At 41.0% G+C, this 18,232-nt stretch overlaps 2 protein-coding genes across 5 annotated transcripts in view; one reads left to right on the top strand and one right to left on the bottom strand.

Moving 5' to 3' along the window:
* Positions 1 to 5,483, bottom strand: part of dhrs7cb (dehydrogenase/reductase (SDR family) member 7Cb) — an 11,471-nt gene extending 5,988 nt beyond the window's left edge. Inside the window, exons 1-4 of the mRNA XM_084567425.1 lie at positions 5,285 to 5,483; positions 3,679 to 3,791; positions 1,779 to 1,989; positions 1,598 to 1,690 (exon numbers count right to left, since the gene is read on the bottom strand). Of these exons, the coding sequence (XP_084423551.1) occupies positions 1,598 to 1,690; positions 1,779 to 1,989; positions 3,679 to 3,791; positions 5,285 to 5,438 (571 nt within the window). The 5' untranslated portion in view covers positions 5,439 to 5,483. The remainder of the gene's footprint in view (positions 1 to 1,597; positions 1,691 to 1,778; positions 1,990 to 3,678; positions 3,792 to 5,284) is intronic.
* A 2,704-nt stretch (positions 5,484 to 8,187) lies between these two features.
* LOC311503974 (myosin phosphatase Rho interacting protein) overlaps positions 8,188 to 18,232 on the top strand; it is a 39,276-nt gene continuing 29,231 nt past the window's right edge. For all 4 annotated transcript variants that reach the window (XM_084566912.1, XM_084566914.1, XM_084566911.1 and 1 more), the window contains exons 1-3: positions 8,188 to 9,349; positions 15,141 to 15,218; positions 15,469 to 15,534. In XM_084566912.1, the coding sequence (XP_084423038.1) occupies positions 9,227 to 9,349; positions 15,141 to 15,218; positions 15,469 to 15,534 (267 nt within the window). In that variant the 5' untranslated portion in view covers positions 8,188 to 9,226. The remainder of the gene's footprint in view (positions 9,350 to 15,140; positions 15,219 to 15,468; positions 15,535 to 18,232) is intronic.

The raw sequence follows: 18,232 nt of genomic DNA, 5'->3' as shown, positions 1-18,232 counted from the left end.
AGCCTCAGCAAGAGACCAGGACCCAAACTACAAACATGGATGAGCCCATGGAGCCATCAGCCTTTCAGGGGTGCAGACAGATATTCCACAGGACACCCACAACATATCGTAGACTTCCACGTACATATTTTAGTTTTGGGCCATACACTGTTTAATTCATAAATTTATTAATAAATGAAACAAAAACTCAAAATTGTATCAGTCATCTTCATTTTATCTAGCCTGAATCTAGAGGCAATTCAAATGTCTTTCACTTATTAACGATGACATTCCCATACATTTATTTCTTTAAGGGCTTCATTAATTTATGAACCATTGAATTGATTAAATAAATGAATGATTGTAGAGCATTTTTACCTATGTATAATTGATGTTTCAAATCAAGCCAAATCAAATCAAGCTTTACTGTCATTTTGATATACATACACCTGTAGTGCAGACAGAATGAAATTGCATTTCTCTTTGAGATCGGTGCAGACTTAAGTGCATTTTATGCATCTCCGGGGCTAGATGTCGTAACCTACGTGGCCACTAATACTTGTGCGCTCATCAGTCTGGTTCGCTCTGTAAAAACTCCACCCAAACGCTACCTGGTGCTGTGTCTTTTTTGCCAGTCAGGTAAATTTTTTTTCCACTTCGTGCTTCACACAATGGCGAAACTTTTACCAAAGTCGAGTCGTGCAAATGCTTGTAATTTTGAATCTCCTCAGTCAGTCTTGGTCCATCTTTATTGATGGACTAGCTACGGCATCAAATTGACACAGAAGCATTAATCGCCTATTAGTCAAGTAAGCTAAATGGGCAAAAGACTTCAAATAAGTTTTAAAGACTCAGTTAAAATGCTAAAATACTTCTCCCCTCACTACCCTCTGCAGGGCCTTCTTGTCTATCACCATTGGGCTGGAGTACCATGGGGATATACACTAGGTTAGAACACTCTCCACCACCCCTCTGTAGAAGGTTGTGAGGATGCTGGTTGGAAATGAAGCCTGCTTCAGTTTCCTCATGAAGAACATTCTCTGCTGGGCCAGTTTCACGATCATGGTGGTGTCCTCAGAGAGACGAACTCCAAGGAGCTTGATGTTGCTCACTCTCTCTACTGTAGAGCCACTGATGCAGAGGGGTGTGTGCTCAGGTTGAGACTTTCTGAAGTCGCCCATTCAGCTCCTTAGTTTTGTCTGTGTCGAGCAACAGGTCGTTGTCTCTGCACCAGCCTTCAAGGTCTTTCACTTCTTTCAGAATCATTATCAAAATTTCAAAGCACAAAAAACATGCTGGATATTGTGCACACTGTCTTACATGTGGTCTAGGGCACTCTTAAATTTGGTTTTAGCTAAGAACAAATCAGTAGTACGCAAGTGTTGGAGAATGCCACAAGAGTTCCTAAAGCTAGAATGTTAATGACACTGGGAATTCATTCCTTGATGTCTAACCTATCCATGGAGACCAGGGACATGTGTATGGACCTGATAGTTTTGGAGCTAATCCTGATTTATTTTGGATCTGTCTTTTTAGGCTAGCTTAACCTCCCATCACCCAGGTTAAGAAGTTAAATGTCATTGAAACAAGGTCTTAGTGACTTTTGTTGGCAACTCACATGAACTTCTGAATGGGACAGCCAGTCTGCCCTGGATGCTGTTGACCAGAACAATGTGCCCCGATCGTCTTGAGATCATTGTTGGAAGAACACCTGACACAATATTTAAACATATTAGTATTGAGATAAAAAGCTGAACACAGCCTGGCAGCCTATTTGGGGGTGCTTTCCAGGAACCCACCTTTGGCTAGAGTGCTTGGTCCGAAGTAGTTAACGTCCATGATGTTTCTGTCCAGTTCCAGAGAGACACTCTGAACTGGGGCTTTCAGCTTCACGCTGCTGTTGCAGATCAGCACGTCCACACAGCCGTAACACTCTATCACCTCAGACACCACGTCCTCCATGCTGTCCATGTCACTGAAGTCCAGGATCACCAACTTTGGAGCAAACGTCTAAGAGAGAAAGATGTTATTTTACTATGTTTGGTTATATCTCTAAGCTACATATTAAAAGGTGACTTAAAGTAAATTAGCTTTGCATAAAAACTGGAAGCTAGAAATGCAACTACCCTATTTGGTCACTGGGGTAGTATGCAAGTTTTGATTTTAAATAATCTGTTTGATAAAGTTTGAAAAAATTCACGAAAAACTGTACGTTCTGTCACAAAAAAGATGTAAAAGGAACATTTTTCAATTTTACAGAGAGTTATTTGATACAACCTTGTCTCGCTCCAGGGCCCTGCACCCTGCTAAGAAATAGTTGTTGTAAAACCACAAACTGTCGTTTCCGCATTTATGTGATGCATGTTGAATTAAAAAAAGAAAAATATGTTCATTTGTGAGCTATAGAGGTGTTGGTAGTTAGATTTTCTTTTTCTTTTGATCCAAGTTGTTTCCTGCCTGCTTCTGTTCATGCTAAGCTATGCTAAACGTTCACTAGCTTCTCCACTAGCTCTCTCATCATCTTTTCATCTAAGAAGACACTTGACATGCTTTGACGACATATCAAGATTTGAATCATGTGTTATTGCTTATTTTATTTTATTGAATTATCTTGAATTTATACAGTTATTTGTTCTTATATAGTCACAGAAAGCTAATCGCATTTACTGATTTGCAAAATTAGCCTCTCGCGAACTAGCAATCCATTGCCAAGCTAAACAAGGTTAACGAAGAAGATTCATATTTTTAGTGTTTTCCACATATTAAAAATCAGGTTCTAATTTTAGATTTACAGCATTCTGTACATTTGACTGTATAGAGCAGTATTAAGTTAGTTTACGAAGCATAATAGAAAGCATTATTTGTCTGTGTAAAGTATTTTTTTTCCCTCTGAAACAGTAATCTGTAAAATGTTTGTAGTCTTAAAATGCGTTGGTATTGAGTAATACCAACAAATGTTTCTTGATATAACAAGTTAAAACAATATGTTTTTATAAAAGGAAGATTTCTTGTATCATTTGAGGAAAATGGTGTCATAACGTGAAAATTTGTTTATAGCATTAGCAAGATCTTGAAATTGAGCAGCAAACTTCAAGCACATGAATAAGATGTAGCAGTGTAACTAAACAACCCCATCTGTAAACAGAAAGCTTTGAGTCTTCTATATATTTGCTTTTTGCCTCGTATCTGATCTGGCCTGTATGTAGAAGATACACGGAGGACGGCGTGCTGTCAGGTGCTGCTGACAGGATATCCTGCAATTGTGTTGACCAGAGGAAATGGTGATCTGGGAGGTGGCGACAGCGCAGGATTATTATGATAAAAACAAGGACAGAAAGTGATACTCTCTCGCCTAAACTTCAAACCAACCATATCATGTCAGTGTCACATGTTAATGTCCCGTTGACAATCTGGACATTTTTGTGGCATAGTAAAGGTTTCCTTTTCTGCTAAAGATTGTCACTGCACTTCCAGTGTTTCCAGCATATATTAATAGACACGAAGATAGTGTTTACTGGAGCAGCCATGGTGAAAGATTTGTTGTTCGGCCTGGTGGTCTGTCAAAAAGATGAGTCATCACCACAAAACAGAGTTACGGTATTGGTTTGGAAGAGTTTACTCAGAGTCTGGCATGCCTATGGTGTTTCAGACTGAAACTAATTTATTGCCTTATGTACTGTTTTTATTCAGTGTCCTCACCTCTCTGGGGTCAGCGTCAGTGGTCAGGGAGTCATACAGAGACTCCAGCTTATCCCAGCTAGTCCCACACAGGATCAGTCTGGCACCGCCCTTATGGAAGAGATGGGCGCATGCTTGAAAGAAAGAAGGAACGTGTTGAATAACTCGCTTTTTTACATTCTCGCTGAACATTAAATGAAATGATTGAGACCACTCTCATGTCCCTGCGCTTAACACGAAGCCACAACCAGTTGCTGATTAGTTTAGCTTAACCTAAAGACTGAAAGCAATGGGAAATGGCTAATTATATCTCATGATGTGGGTTATGTGATGGACTAGTGGTTGGCTGGGAGCGGTGTTTTTATGAAATGGCGCAGAGATGGACCATTTTTCTGAGACAACCAACAAGTGAGAACAATGCTAAGACAACAATAACACAACTCTGCTAGAAAAATAAAACCCAAACCCTTAAATGTGCAAGCATAACATGTAATAGAGAGTTGAATGTACATACATGTACATAAAACCACAGATTAAGGTGAACTATCGCCCTTAGGTCTGGCATGTTGACAGTGTTTTTCATTTCGGATAGAGCAAGACTAGCAATTTCCAGTCTTTATATTATGCTAAGCTATCTTCTGGCGGCTGGTAATTCATATTTGATGGACTGTCTACCAACTTACCTAACACTATTGATTCAAAATGGTATATTTTGCTCTGCGAAGGCTATGTGCTAACGTACCTCTTGGGAGCAGTGATTTCCTGAAGTGTCATCATCACAGTGCTTTCCATCAGCAGTCAATAGTCCCCTCAGTAGCTTAACACAAAACCCATGCAAAAGCACAAACTGGTTTTCTGTTAAGATTAAATAAATTATATCTGATGTCTTAATTTGTAGGTTTTAATGGTGCCGGCACCTTTTGATAGACCCAGGCTAGCTGTTTCCAGCCTTCATGCAAAGCTAACCAGCTTCTGACTGTAGCTGTCAAGTAATATAAAGTATAATCACTCTTTGTATTCAAAGTATGCTTTTCTGCCCCAGTATTAAAGTATTTGTTCAGCTCAACATCCAGAAAATCGCTGCTCCTAGCCAAAACTAACCTCTGCACAAAACATAAACTATTGTTTTCATACTTTTATGAGGTGGACTTTTAGAGTTTACTGAACTATACATAAAGAGGGACAAACCCTCTGTGATGGTACCCACATTATTACTATAGAGTGGTTTTGAAGCGCAGTGTGGTGGCTCTGATCGACGCCATCTTGGCAGAGTCTGACTCGACCCAACGATCAGCTAATTAAAATGTCACCGCCGCCACCACCACCACAGTTATGAATGGGAAAATTAGCTATACAAATCAACCTTTGGACGAGTATGTGTATTCCTGCTGTAAAGTTGGTCATTAATATAGGGGGCTATGAGGATTGACTTGCATTTTCAGTCTGCTTCAAGTGGTCTAACAGTGGTCTAAGCTAACAGCCCCTATGATTTAGTATTTAGAAGACTTTCCTATCTCCATTTATTTTAAGGCTATTAAACAATAGTGATGAAGAGGTATCTCTGCTCTCACTGAATTTGCTTTTAAAACTAAACTTTTGTGGAAAAAACATAAACAGGTCCATTTACCAGTTCCAACACCAGACACAGCATCAGTGATCACCACCACTTTGTTTCGCACCAGAGACTTGGACATGAACTGCATGACCTCGTTGTAGATGTAGTACACTCCTGCTGCCACCACTATCAGCATGGGCAACACCATCACTGAGGGCAGGGCCATTTTCTGTAGAGGAGAAAATAGAGAGGTCAGTTTGAAGAACAACTACAGATATGCCAACCTGCATCAGAAGAGCCAGCAGTCTGTGCTCAAAGGTTGTAAACAGTGTTGTTAACAAAAAATAAATGACACTGAAAGTATATCCAAAAGATATCTAAACGTTGAAAGGCCATTCTTTATTTATTCTTTCTTTATTCTTTATTTCTGTTCTTTATTGTTTGCTCCTCTTTTGTGTTTGGTATTGATTGGATCTTGGAAACCAAATCAGGATTCATGTTATCAGTGCATGGCAGGAAAACAGCTGCCAATGTTGTTAAAATTCGGTGTGTAGCTTATCAGCTCTATCTGTCAGAAGAGACAGTAAGCTTCTTAAGTGTTTTTGTACAATAGCAAAGGAGTAACATGGGCAGTTCTCTATGTGTCTGCTTCTGCCTATACTGGGAGAGTTGGAATAAAAGTAACATATAAGTCTATAGATGTGCTACATTTGTATTTTTGAATACGAATAGAAAGAAAGAAAAGATTTCTTGCTATCATATTTGTACAGCACTAGAGGTAGCAGCCAGTTAGCTCAATTCATAGTTTCCCCAATTTGTTATATTTTAATTGGACATGTTAGCATTTTATTTTGTGTTGATATGTATATTGTGTCTAGTTGTGGACATGTATGTACATGTTCTTGTTCAGGAGTGAAGCTAAGCAAACAAAACCATAAAGCGAGTTAGCTTAGCTTGGCAAAGTAAGGCTTAGCCTGGAAAAGAGGGAACACATCAACAACCAGCACATTCTAAATTTCACTATAACACGTTAATAGTTGTGAAGTATAAAACACCATACTGTATGTGTTTTTTAAAAGATAAAACAAGCATTTTTAAGGATGCTAGATTTTGCTACTTTTGGACAGGGTAAGCCAACTGGTTCCTCCTGCTTCCAGTCTTTGTGCTAAGCTAAGCTAACCACCTGCTGCTCCAGCTTTATGGTGGATTGGTGTTCATAGGACTTTATAGTCAATAGCAATGTACTAAACCTCTAACCCTCTGGTTCGTGAACAACTCCCTCTACAAACAAAAGAGATTTTCAGATACATGCATTCGACCTGTATTTGCATTCACTTATCAAGTATGGTATTCTGCTCTTGATATGTTTGTCTCATGAGATAACCATTTGCATTTGGTTGCCTTACTGACACACTTGCCATGTAAAGTGAGTTTGAGAACAGCTAAATATATTCTGGCCATGTTGCCGCCACAGAATGTCTTGCACTGTGTCACCTCCAGGATATGGTCATAGGATACCCCAAGGGTGGGTACTGGGAAGGCTTATATTTATAAGCAATGATTGACCTTACTTGTCCTGCTTTAGTCGTGAAAACACATTAAGGCAATTACTAATCCACATTAAAACACAGGATGACTCCAGAGATCCAGAACCCGGCTTAGCTCCAATGTTTGGTCTGACACATGATTGAGGTTAGTCCACTTGTGAGTGCACAACTATAGCTCAGACAGACACACAACCACACACACACCTGTAATCTGTGTTATTATTGGTTCACTTACAGCGTGTACAAGGAGCTAATCCTTCAGCAGGACTGGCTGTTGGTTTTTTTTTCTGGGTTTAGTTAGGTAACAGAGGCCCTTCTCCTCCCTGTGTGTCCCTCGTCCATTCACACGACGCTGCTGCTCTGTGTGTCTGAGCCACTGCTGTCCACTGGAACTTGCTGCTTATTATAGCCTCCGCTGGAGTCAGCCATTAATACACACATATGTGGTGCACAGTATCTGAGGCATGTTCCCTTGTTGCCAGTATGAGGGGATGGACCACAAGTAAGAGTCCCAGTTCCACTTTGCGTTAAGGGGGAAGCGTCTGCATTGCATTGCAGTTATGAATCAAAGTTTTAAAAAAACTACAGTGTTATAAATAATACTTGAACACAGAAAGTCTTTGATTGAAAGAGAAAGAAAAAATTATTACGATTTCCCTTGTATGAGGAGCTATCTCATCACTGACTCTCTAGGTTGTTGTTTTTTATTCATTGTCATTTAAATATTTTAATCCTAATTTGACTATGTTGCTTAATCTGAGTATTTTGATGTTATGGTATTTTATTAATTCTGCACCACATTTAGTGCAACATATTACACATTACTATTATTACTCACTATTCAGCAGATATAGTCATAACTTATTTTGTATTTTGAGATTTACCTACAGAATATTTTATATTTTTTATAGGTTACATGACACATTTGCATCTAAAGCTGGTAGAATCAGTCCCACATTGACCAGCGACAACAGAAAGTTAATGCACATGTAATGAGATACAGTTAATTGCATATCATTTACAGTACTGTGTAAGGCCTACAGCAGACCCTTTCCCACTAATTAATGGTTTAAGTACATTTAACTGGCAATACTTCTCAGGCGGTAGAATCATTTGTGTGCTGCATTTACGTTCAATTTTGAAGTACTTCTACTTATTTTGTAGATTAAGATTTTGCATGAAGACCACATCATTTAATATAGTTTGACTGGAAGCTTTAGTGTTAATATTAAAATGGCATCAGTAATAATAAACAATGGCAGCACTGCATAACAAATTAGCAAAAACCTTTTATACTTATATTTTTGCTGCCAATAATATGTATTTTAAGTTGGATTTTTTATTGAAAAAATGCATTTCTTATTTTGCTTCAAATTTATTAAAGTAATTATTTTCCCCCCTATTGTTTTTACAACTTATAAGCTATTAAAAGTGACTTATTATTAAGTGTATCAACTTTCTTGGGTGTGAACAGTTCAATAACCGTGTTCTCACTGTGGGCGGCGGCAGTGAGCAGTTATCGCGAGATCCCGTAGAATTCCAGGCTCCTGTGTGTTCTCTCTCTCTCTCTCTCTCTCTCCGCTCCCCCTCTCTCCGTAGGGAAAGAAGAAAATAAACCTATTGCTGCTAACCAGGCTAGTTATGGAACCAAACCCTAAGTACTCCGTTTGCCTTCTGTGACTGGCCGAGAGGTGCTTGAGCGGCACGCAGCGTTTGCAGCTGGCAGAAAAGCACTCGAATCGTTTGGGTCTTCGGACCAACTCTTTTTGTAAAAGTCAAGTTGACGCCAGCCAGGAGAGGATTGAATTTGCTAGCCTTTCTGCGTGCTAGCTAACTGGGCTAACCGTAGCCTAGCAAAGGAGCACTGGATGAACTTCGCATGTACTGACTGCTGCGAATGGGATAGTAGCCTGCTGTTTGACTGCACCTTTCTTTCGGCTTGTGCCTTTCGCTGTTTCTGGGAGTTTATGTTAACTTAAAGGACACTATCGGCCCGGAGCTCGAAGGTAATAACTGTGTGCAAATGTTGTTTTGGGGGGCTTACGCCATCACGTTATTGATTTGAAAAATCCACTGGCAGGCTAACAGGATATTAGCCACCTTCTTGCCACTCCGCTTTGTGGTTACAGGCCATGGACTGAAAAGCATTCATCACTGACTTGAGTGATGAGAAGGCTGGCTTGATGGCAGCTAATTATTTATTGGGAGGCAGCAATTGGATACAGCTAAACGGAGAAAAGAAGCGTTTGCTCTGAACGCCGTCCTCCAACATTAAACTCCTGTTTTTGGATTTTTCTTTTTACTTGAAAATGCATCGGGTTGCTGGAGCTTTTTCGAAGTTGGGATAGAAGAGACGCACAAGAAAACACCGGGATTTACCTCTCCACTGCTGATAAAGTGTTCATACGGAGAAACTGCCATAGATATAGATTTTTTTTTTTTTTTTTTGTACAAGAGGAGAAATATAATGTCTACCGCAAAAGAAAACCCCTGCAGGAAATTCCAGGCGAACTTCTTCAACAAAAGTAAATGTCAGAACTGCTTCAAACCACGGGAGCTGCATCTATTGACTGACCAGGATTTGACCCAGGTAAGCAAAATGCTACGAACACAAACATTTACATTAGACTTTTAATCGTTTTATAAATGTTTTCCGCTGACTACCATCAGAGATTATCCTGATCAAGAACTGCTGTCGGTGCCAAACATGAAAAGTGATGAATGATTATTGGCTGCCAGTTATGTGATCAGCTGATTAATCGTATGGGAATGCAGTCTGGCAGCCACATCTTTTCGTTTGAAAGCCTTGATGTGCATTATATTTAAGATTGTATTGTTGCCAGCTGCCAAGTTTAGTTTGATCAGCAGGATGTCATTAAACAAAGCCCTTTCTGTATGAGAATCAGTCTGTGTTGGGGTCCTTGTCCAGCAGCAGTTAGGGTTGTCATCATTGGTTTCTTAACTTCTTCATTTATACCTTATGTCTCTTTCCATATGCCCAGCTCAGATTTGAGGAAGTGGATTTGTTCTGAGTACAATAGCAGCGTTTGCTTGCCAGTTTGGATTCTTTAATTGATTGTGTAACCTTCAGCTGTTGTTTATCTGCAGTCTGTTGTTTGTCTTTTCAACGGGCAGTCTAGTGACCACTGTGTGGAGGTTAATGGGTACAAAATGAAGAAAAGCAAAGATGAGTGGAAAAAAGTTAAAGTGAGGCTTATCTTCAGCAGTGATCACGTTATGAGTGTGGGTTTTTCTTTTTTCTTTTTTTCTCTCTCTCTCCGAGATCATTAGTTTAGTCTCCGTTGTATCCTGTAATTGATCCCAGATGATGAAGCCCAGATGGGCCCTTGAACGTGGCTCAAGATTCAAACAGCAACGTCAGCATCCTCTTGTCCCGAGTGCGCGGGGGCACACGAATGATTTATTGTTCAAAGGTGTATCTCTGCACCAAATTGAGTATAGGTTAACCCCTCCAACGCTTTGGTTGTGGTTACATCACTTCCTCTAATCTCTCTGTGACCTGGCCCACACGTTCTCCCACAGCCAGCATGACGACACTCGGAATCAGGGAGGCTTTACTGCCTTTGGCTGTCAAGAAAGATACACCGCCAGTCCCCGCTCATCGCCCTAACCCTGCAAGTTTTTGCAAATGTCTCTGCTCTGTCAGCTATCCAAATAGTTCACAGGGAGCTCAGTTGCACAAGCTGGTTTTGTGAGGAGTCTGTCTGGACAATCCTAAACCAGTTAGCGCTACACACCCGGCCATTACTGGTCTAAAGCTGTGTTATGTAACACAACATAAACAGTGTTAAACTTCAGAGCCTAGTTCAGCATGTCCGAGGTGAGGGTTAGGATTTGTGAAATGTTCCCAGTGTTCAGAAACTGATACAGGCTGACTGAGACAAAAAACTCAATAGCCCAGGGTAAAAGAAGGCTCCAGTAAAGCTGTGTAATGCTGTTAAAACGGCATGAATAGGCGATACAGTTAAGTGAATTTAGGTCCTAAATTAAATGCAAGTTAGTCAGAGCTTAAAGGGAGCTCGAGATTGAACATTCAGCTATGAAACAGATAGCACACATTGAAAACTGATGCAAAGGGAAGAGAGCAGAATGTCCAAAGGACATAGTCCAATATAAACATTGTCTGTGTTGCTAGAATAAAAGGTGGGCTGGGGGAGGGGCTGCTGCTGGAGCCCGAGCAGATTCTTTATTACAGTCGGTGTGCTCCAAAAGAAGTTTTTATTTCCCCACAAGTTCCCTGTCTGTCGCCACGGTTTTCACTCGGTAGCATTAATTGTTTGTCCTCACAGAGATGTTCGTCAGGCCTGGTGGTCCCTCCCCGTTGGAGAGAGGTGATCACACCATCTGGGAGTGGTGGTGGGAGGCAGGACAGTGATGGAGGATGCAGGCAGGCTAAGGTTTATACATACGTGGGAGAGACGGAGGAAGACTGGCAGGGATGTGATGTGACTTAAGGAGTGGGAGCAGGAGTCACAGGGAGAGAGAGGAAGTGTGGGGTTGGGAAATCAGAGTAGAGTTTCCCAGAGGGTGCTGCTCAACATCCCACTACTTGAGGTTATGAGCAAGCCTATGGCTTTAACAAATACCAAATGTTTCAACTCAGTTACTGACTGTAGGCTGTAATTCATGGCTAATAGGTTAGAGTTCATATCTGTGGTTTTGTCCCAGCAAATGCACTGTTTCTGTAAGGGTCTTTTGTGGGGAGGATTACTGTTGTGATTATGGGATAACTTTCTCATGGGTCCCCTGGTGTCACATCCAGCTGCATTTGTTCTAGTACCCTCGAGCTTGGACAAGAAAAACAGCTTCCAGGATAGCATGAACCTGCTCTTCTAAGCTGCTGTAGGAACTACAAGTTTTGGGTTTTGTTCCTCTCTAAAGTTGGTGTTTTACTTTCTGGAAAAACATGTCTTAAAATGTACTTTAGAATAAATAAATTCAGCTTCAGCTGCCTGTCCAATTCAGGACATTTCCCCTGGGAACAGGAACATTTTGGGTAACTTTCTTTTAGCTCCATTTCAGTTTGAGGAACCACCATCTGCATTAAGATCATTTTATCCTCTGAACCATTCTTGCTTAGTAGCTGGTGAATCCTTAGCAACTTGTGTGGTGCATCTCTCTCTACGTGACTCTAAGCTAGGTACGTACTCTGCATTAAGCGTGAAATTTAAACTGGTTCTAGGACTGCACGAACAAGAAAAAGGTTTGTTTTGGCCAGATCACTTATACTTCAACTCAAGTGCCGAACTCTGAGGAAGTCCTCGTAGGGCCCTCCCACTGCAGCATACGTCACACGCACTAATCATTGTGCGGGAGATGGACAATGAGAAGCACTTTCTTATTATTTTTGGATGTCGGCCAGTCGTTGTGACGACCGTGTCCATCGGATCACGCCGTTCATTCCCACACACAGTATGCCGATGTCTACCCAGGAGAGATTAGCGGTCACACTGCAAATATTAGCACCTGGGAGCTCACAGTTCAAGTTGGCACTAGTCTTGCATGGTCAAGACGAAGGCTTGCTTCTCTCCCTTGAATATTCTGAAGTGTCAGATTTTCATTCCTGAAGTTAGGGTATATTCAAGTGTAAAAAGGGTATTTAATCCATTTTATATGTGCGAGCTCACAGAGTGGTCGCTAGCATTAACCGCGCCAGCTTCCAATTTCTGACCAATCACAGAATAGCTACCAGACACCACATGAGAAAAAAGTTCTGCCTGGTTAATGTGTCGAAAACAAGCTGCAAGAACTCCCAAACAAGTCACTTTGTTCTCACAGCCCCAGGTGTGAGAACAAATTTCTGGCTTCTCACAGAGTATGTTACAAACTTAAGGGCTGCTGATTTGCCAAGTACATTATGGTTGCATCTTTAGACACCAGCACAAAAACATTTTGCTCGTACTTAGGGACTGGCGGCAACACAAGGATGCATCAGCCCAAGAAAATGTACAACCAGCGACTAGCCATGCAACTTTATTGTCCAGTCTTATAAATGATTTAATTTTGAAATCTTTCCTGTTTTGACTTGCTGTGGGAGAATGCTGGCGTGATAAAGGAACTTTTCCCCTGGGAATGTTCATGACCATTACATCTTGGGAAATTTTATTTCAACCTCAGTTTTTCAAAGACACCCACACAATATTGCCAAAAGTATAGTATATTGTGTAACAGAAAAGTACAGACGCCAGCTTTCTGCCATCTGCCTCAGCGATAGCTTACTTTGCGTGTCACTGAAACACATCTGACAGTACTGTGCAGTCAGTGATATAATTCAGTTTAAGCTGTCAAGTGCTGGCACGCTTGTAGAACTGACTGAATGTCTCACTAGGAAACACTTTAAGCCTTTGAAATACAGCAGTTATGAGTCGTTAAATAATTTTGCAGTCGTCTAGCAGCAGGAAGATATGTAGATGAGAGCACCTATTGTATATTGTGTATTCTAAAGTAAAACTGTCAATGACACCTATCGTATAGGTTTTGGGTTGTAGTTCAGAGTTGGATTCCATCTGTTCATGACACCACTGGTACACTAGTGTGACGTACAAGTGACCTAAATTCATTCAATTCTCAATTCACAAGGTTCCAATTTGATTTAATTCAATAATGATTCATTTGGAAATCTTTAAGATTTGAAACAATTTTGCCTAGTCATGAAAGAGATTTTCACAAAACTAGTGTTGTCATTGGTTTTGGAGTTCAGTGGTATTTCTTCAATGTTTTACCTCTAGTTGGCACATCGTGCATATGACTTTGCCTTTATCCAGCTCCTCTCTGTCTTTAAATCCAAAATGCTGCCACACATCAGCTTTCAGGCGAACGGATAGACAGATATTTAGAAAATCAATCCAAGGATTTTATGAGTTACTGTTGAATATTTCAAATAAAGATATATTGTATTAAAAAAAAGAACTATGACACTTGTGATTTCTTGTGAGGTTGGACAACGCATCCCACGGTCAAATCAAACGGGTTTTGCTTTTGACATATCTACACAGACCCCAAATTGTGGCCTAGGAAAGTGGCCTGTGCTGTTGTGAGAAATTGTATAAGAATAATGGTCTCTATGTCCACTGAACAGAGTGAGAAAGAGTAGGGTTCATGAGGTTGTGTGTAAGACAATGCATTTTGAACCAATCACAGTTGCCTCAGTGTGTAGTTACATATCTAGGGAGACGCTTGTCAGGCTGCGCTGTGGGGTTCAAAGCTACGGGTTGTAAGTTGAGCTTTAGTCTGTGATAAAACTGTCAGCATGCCTGCATAAGAAACGCATTTCTTATTGGCATAGCAAGTGTGCCTTTTATAAGTTATCCGTATTAGTTTGGATGTGACCTAAGATGACAGGCTCTCTGGGAAAAGGGGAGCACACCCCCAGGTTGGAAGGGGTGTCCATATCAGGATCAGAGGAGAGGGAGTGTTTTTTCTCGAGTCTGTTGTATGTTCTTGTTCCTCCTTTCGGAAACAGCTGCTCTCAGTTTCACCCCTCTTCCCTCACCTTTGTATCTCTCTGCTCTGTCGTGGTCTGAATCTAAATGACAAGAGAACACGAGTGACATCGTTCGTCATCCTTTGTCATATTCCCCCCGACATGATTGGATTTATCTGCTTCACAACACGCTGCCCCTGAAAAATAACCTTTTAATGGGTTCAGCTCATCAAAACCGCCTTCGTGGGCGCGTCCATACAAGTTCAACCAGGCATGTATAGATTTATGGCAGGCATGCAGTGACATGGAGCAGTAACAGGGCCAGTATTAGAATAGCAGACCAATAATTGGATCCTTTTACCTTCCAGCAGAGACATTTTTGTTTGGATTTTTGTGGAAGTGGTGGGGGAAGTGAGTGCTGGCATGAGAGCTGCTCGCTAATGGTTAACACTTAAAGCAGAAAGATTGTCAGTGTTAATGGAGAGCAGAGAGCAGTCGTTTTAAAGAGCCTTCCTAATGCCCAATGAGAACAGGCTCTATGTTTATAAGTTTCAGTGTCTTTTGAAGTGTTCTGCTTCTTTCTTTTTTTTTTGTGCCCTGAGGTAATTTGCGGTTCCAGAAGTCAAAAACTTAAGTGTGTGTGTGTAAATATATATATATATATTTTTGTTTGAGTATGCCACCAGTCAATCAGTCACAGTTTGTCGAGTGACTCAAACCTGTCATCAGATAGAGCTGATTACTTCAGGAGGCTCACAAACTGGTTGAGTCGGGCAAAATGCAGCGCAAGAACAGAGGCAACATCTGGATCCCAACAGGCTTCTCTCCCTCTCCCATATTTACACCATCTCTATCCTTCCCTTCCCCCTCAGCTCTCACCCCACCAGTTTTAATGATTACCTAAATTGCTGTTTTTTCCCCCCTCTTTCTTTTACAGGCTAAACCTATTTATGGTGGATGGCTGTGCTTGGCCCCCGAGGGAACTGACTTTGACAATCCTATGCAGAGATCCCGGGTAAGAGCATGTATTACAGCCATGCATGTTTGTTCAGTAAAATGGCGGTACAAACATTGAAGTATGCACACATATACACTGATACGTCCACATTATCAAAAGAAATGTACTGTAATAGGAATACTGAATAAGCTTCTCTCCTTAAGTCAGGAAAAGTGAGGCTACATTTAAATACTTAATTTGTATTAATAAGAAAGAACAAGTAAACCCACAAACAAGCTTTTCTTATGGATTATTTTTCTTCTGACAGAAATGGCAGCGGAGATTCTTTGTGCTGTACGAACATGGCTGCCTGCGCTTTGCTCTGGATGAATCTGTGAGTACTGCATGTTCTCCACTGTTCCCATGACTCTTCTCTCATTGTTTAAGAGCGGAATTGTAAACTAGAACCTTAAGGCTGTTCATTTTCAAAACTGCATCAAGTTAGCACTAGTCTTGCGTGGTCAAGACGAAGGCTTGCTTCTGTCCCTTGAATATTCTGACGTGTCAGGTTTTCATTCCTAAAGTTAGGGTATATTCAAGTGTAAAAAGGGTATTTAATCCATTTTATATGTGATTGTTAGCTGTGTGGAGAAACATAGGCTGCTTTCACAGCTACATTTTGGTAGTCAAGACAAAGTCCTGACAAGCCCTCAACACTACGAGCTTGCAAAGAGTTTTGTGATTGCTCGTAATTTCCAGGAAATAATTTAATTGAGCATCAGCTGTGAGTGAGGAAATGGGCACTTATGCTTTTCTGTGGTTCATGTACCGGTGTAAACTGTTTAATAGGATAGTCATATCAGTTTGTGGGTAATGTGAGTTCTCACTGGAAATAAATTGGCAAGTAATTGCAGATGGGATGAGACCAACCTCTCAAACTGGTCTGAGCTCAGTTGGTTATTGCTGTAATCACACTAGCACAAATGAACCTATCTGGCGAGGAAACTTTCCCGATTTCAGTACAACAACCCAGATATCAAAGCACCCTAAGACTTCATAAGGTAGAAGTTGGATTGTGCTGCAGGAGGCTGCACAGTTCTACAGAGTCAATGCTATCACTCCTATAGATCTGTATTTATATATTACTTTTCTACCTTAGTGATACCCATATGCTTAATTATGTTTCTCATTGACTCACTAGCCATCTCATTCACCCAAGTGTCATTTTTTTATGAAAAATGTGATTCAGTCCATTGTCTGACACATACCTGAGTTTAAGTTGCGTAGGGTTTTATCAGCCCTTAAAAGGCTACCCTTGTTAGTACCTTACAACCACCAGCTTGGCAATACCAAGCAGCTACTACTGGTCAGAAGAGAGAAAAAGTTCCTTTAATAATTGCTGTTATTTCCAACTGTGCTCTAGTTTGAAGTTTGTAACCAATTGGGATGATATTCTAACTGCATCCCACATTGCCCACCCCACAGTTACTTGCATGAAAGGCCTTTGGTGCATGTTTTGATCAATGCATCCAGCTGGTAGGTGGTTTACATGGTTGGTTTGAGCTTAGAATGTGTGGTTCATGTACTAAAACATGGTGGTGTAGGCTTCATTAAACCTCTCCATGTCCCCCACATTTCCAACTCAGAACATTCTCTCATTGTGTGCTTCCAGTGTTTTTCTTCAGCTTTGTAAGTGTTCTCAGATCTGCTTGGAAATGTGAAGATATTACTGCACTTTTCTAAAGAGAGGGTTGATTAAAAACACAAGGCTACAAAGTCGGCAGTGCTGAAAATTTGCTGCCATATCCAAAACGTCCTGCACAATGGTGCTTCAGTATTGGCATCCTTTCACTTTATAAGGTGTAAAACATGTTCATAAAAGTGATAGGACTATCAGAGCTCTATGTTTAGGAGAGAGGACTGTAAAAGGCTCTGAGAACTGCAGAGAGGAAAAGGCTGGGAAGTCACCTCTGCCCACTGTGAGCCTGTGTTTGTGGTGGTAGTGTGTCGCCAGGGGAATGCGACACGGGTGACCAAACCCATACTGGCTGATCAGACTGGAGATTAGGCTACTTGTGTTGTAAACACTGGGGGCCACACACTACCAGCCAGCCTGTCAGAAACACAGAGACTTTCACATGAAGAATACGCAGGTCAGAATCCAGGTTTAGTTTTCAAGTAGTTGTTTAAACCGTGCCTTATGTATTTGGACACGAAAGAGACAGTTTGTCAGCAGGTGTGTTTCTGAGAACGACATCGAGGGGAAAGAAGATGAGCCAACTTTATTGATAGCCTGACTGGGCCTCTGTGCACAAGCCAGGCGTTTGAAGTCACATTTGGTGAATCCCTTGTGTTACCAGTGATGACAATGGGAGGAAACTTGGTGCGTTTGCTAAGAGTGTGTGTGTGTGCCTTTCCACTGTGTAATGTGTTTCCAGTGACACCCAAGCTGGTGTGCAGTTGTGTTTTCCTCTCATTGTAACAGTGATTCCAAAACTGTCTGCCTCATTGTCCGCTGGTCTTTTCATCTGCTCCACAAGGCAGGAAAAGTGGGTCAGGGAAATGGCCGCTTTGTGCTTTAGAGCCAGAGGATAGAAACTTTCCAAAACTTGGGAGCTGATAACGACACGTTAATGGTCTTGATCTCATCGAGCTCATCGTTGTTTACCCAGTGGCTTGGGTCGCCAGTGGAGGCCAGATAAGATGTGTATGAGCCCGGGGTACATTCATATATTCCATTCCTCTCCTGTGACCTTTATAAGAGATTTACACAAGCCACACCCACTCACCCTTTGTCTTATTACTCTTTTGATCACATTATCTCTACTTTTATTGTCTATCATTGCTCATCAACAGACCTTCATGCAAAGCCTCTCAAGCTGCACAGTTCAGTTCTTTGCTGCCTAATACTAATCAAACTCTTTTGAATTTGACAGTGGTCCACTATCATCTAATATTTTCAAGATGTTTCAGGAAAAATGCCAGACATGGCGTGATATATTTCCCCCTTTCTCTTGTGATTAAAAGATCCTACTTATTAATGGAAGTTTAATAATTGGAGACATGATGAGCTGCAGCAGACAAGTAGCAGA

This window comes from Chelon labrosus, assembly GCF_963514085.1.
Source record: "Chelon labrosus genome assembly, chromosome: 19".
Taxonomy (NCBI): Eukaryota; Metazoa; Chordata; class Actinopteri; order Mugiliformes; family Mugilidae; genus Chelon; species Chelon labrosus.
The sequence above is the reverse complement of the archived record's forward strand: the minus strand, read 5'-3'. Positions and strand labels throughout refer to the sequence as shown.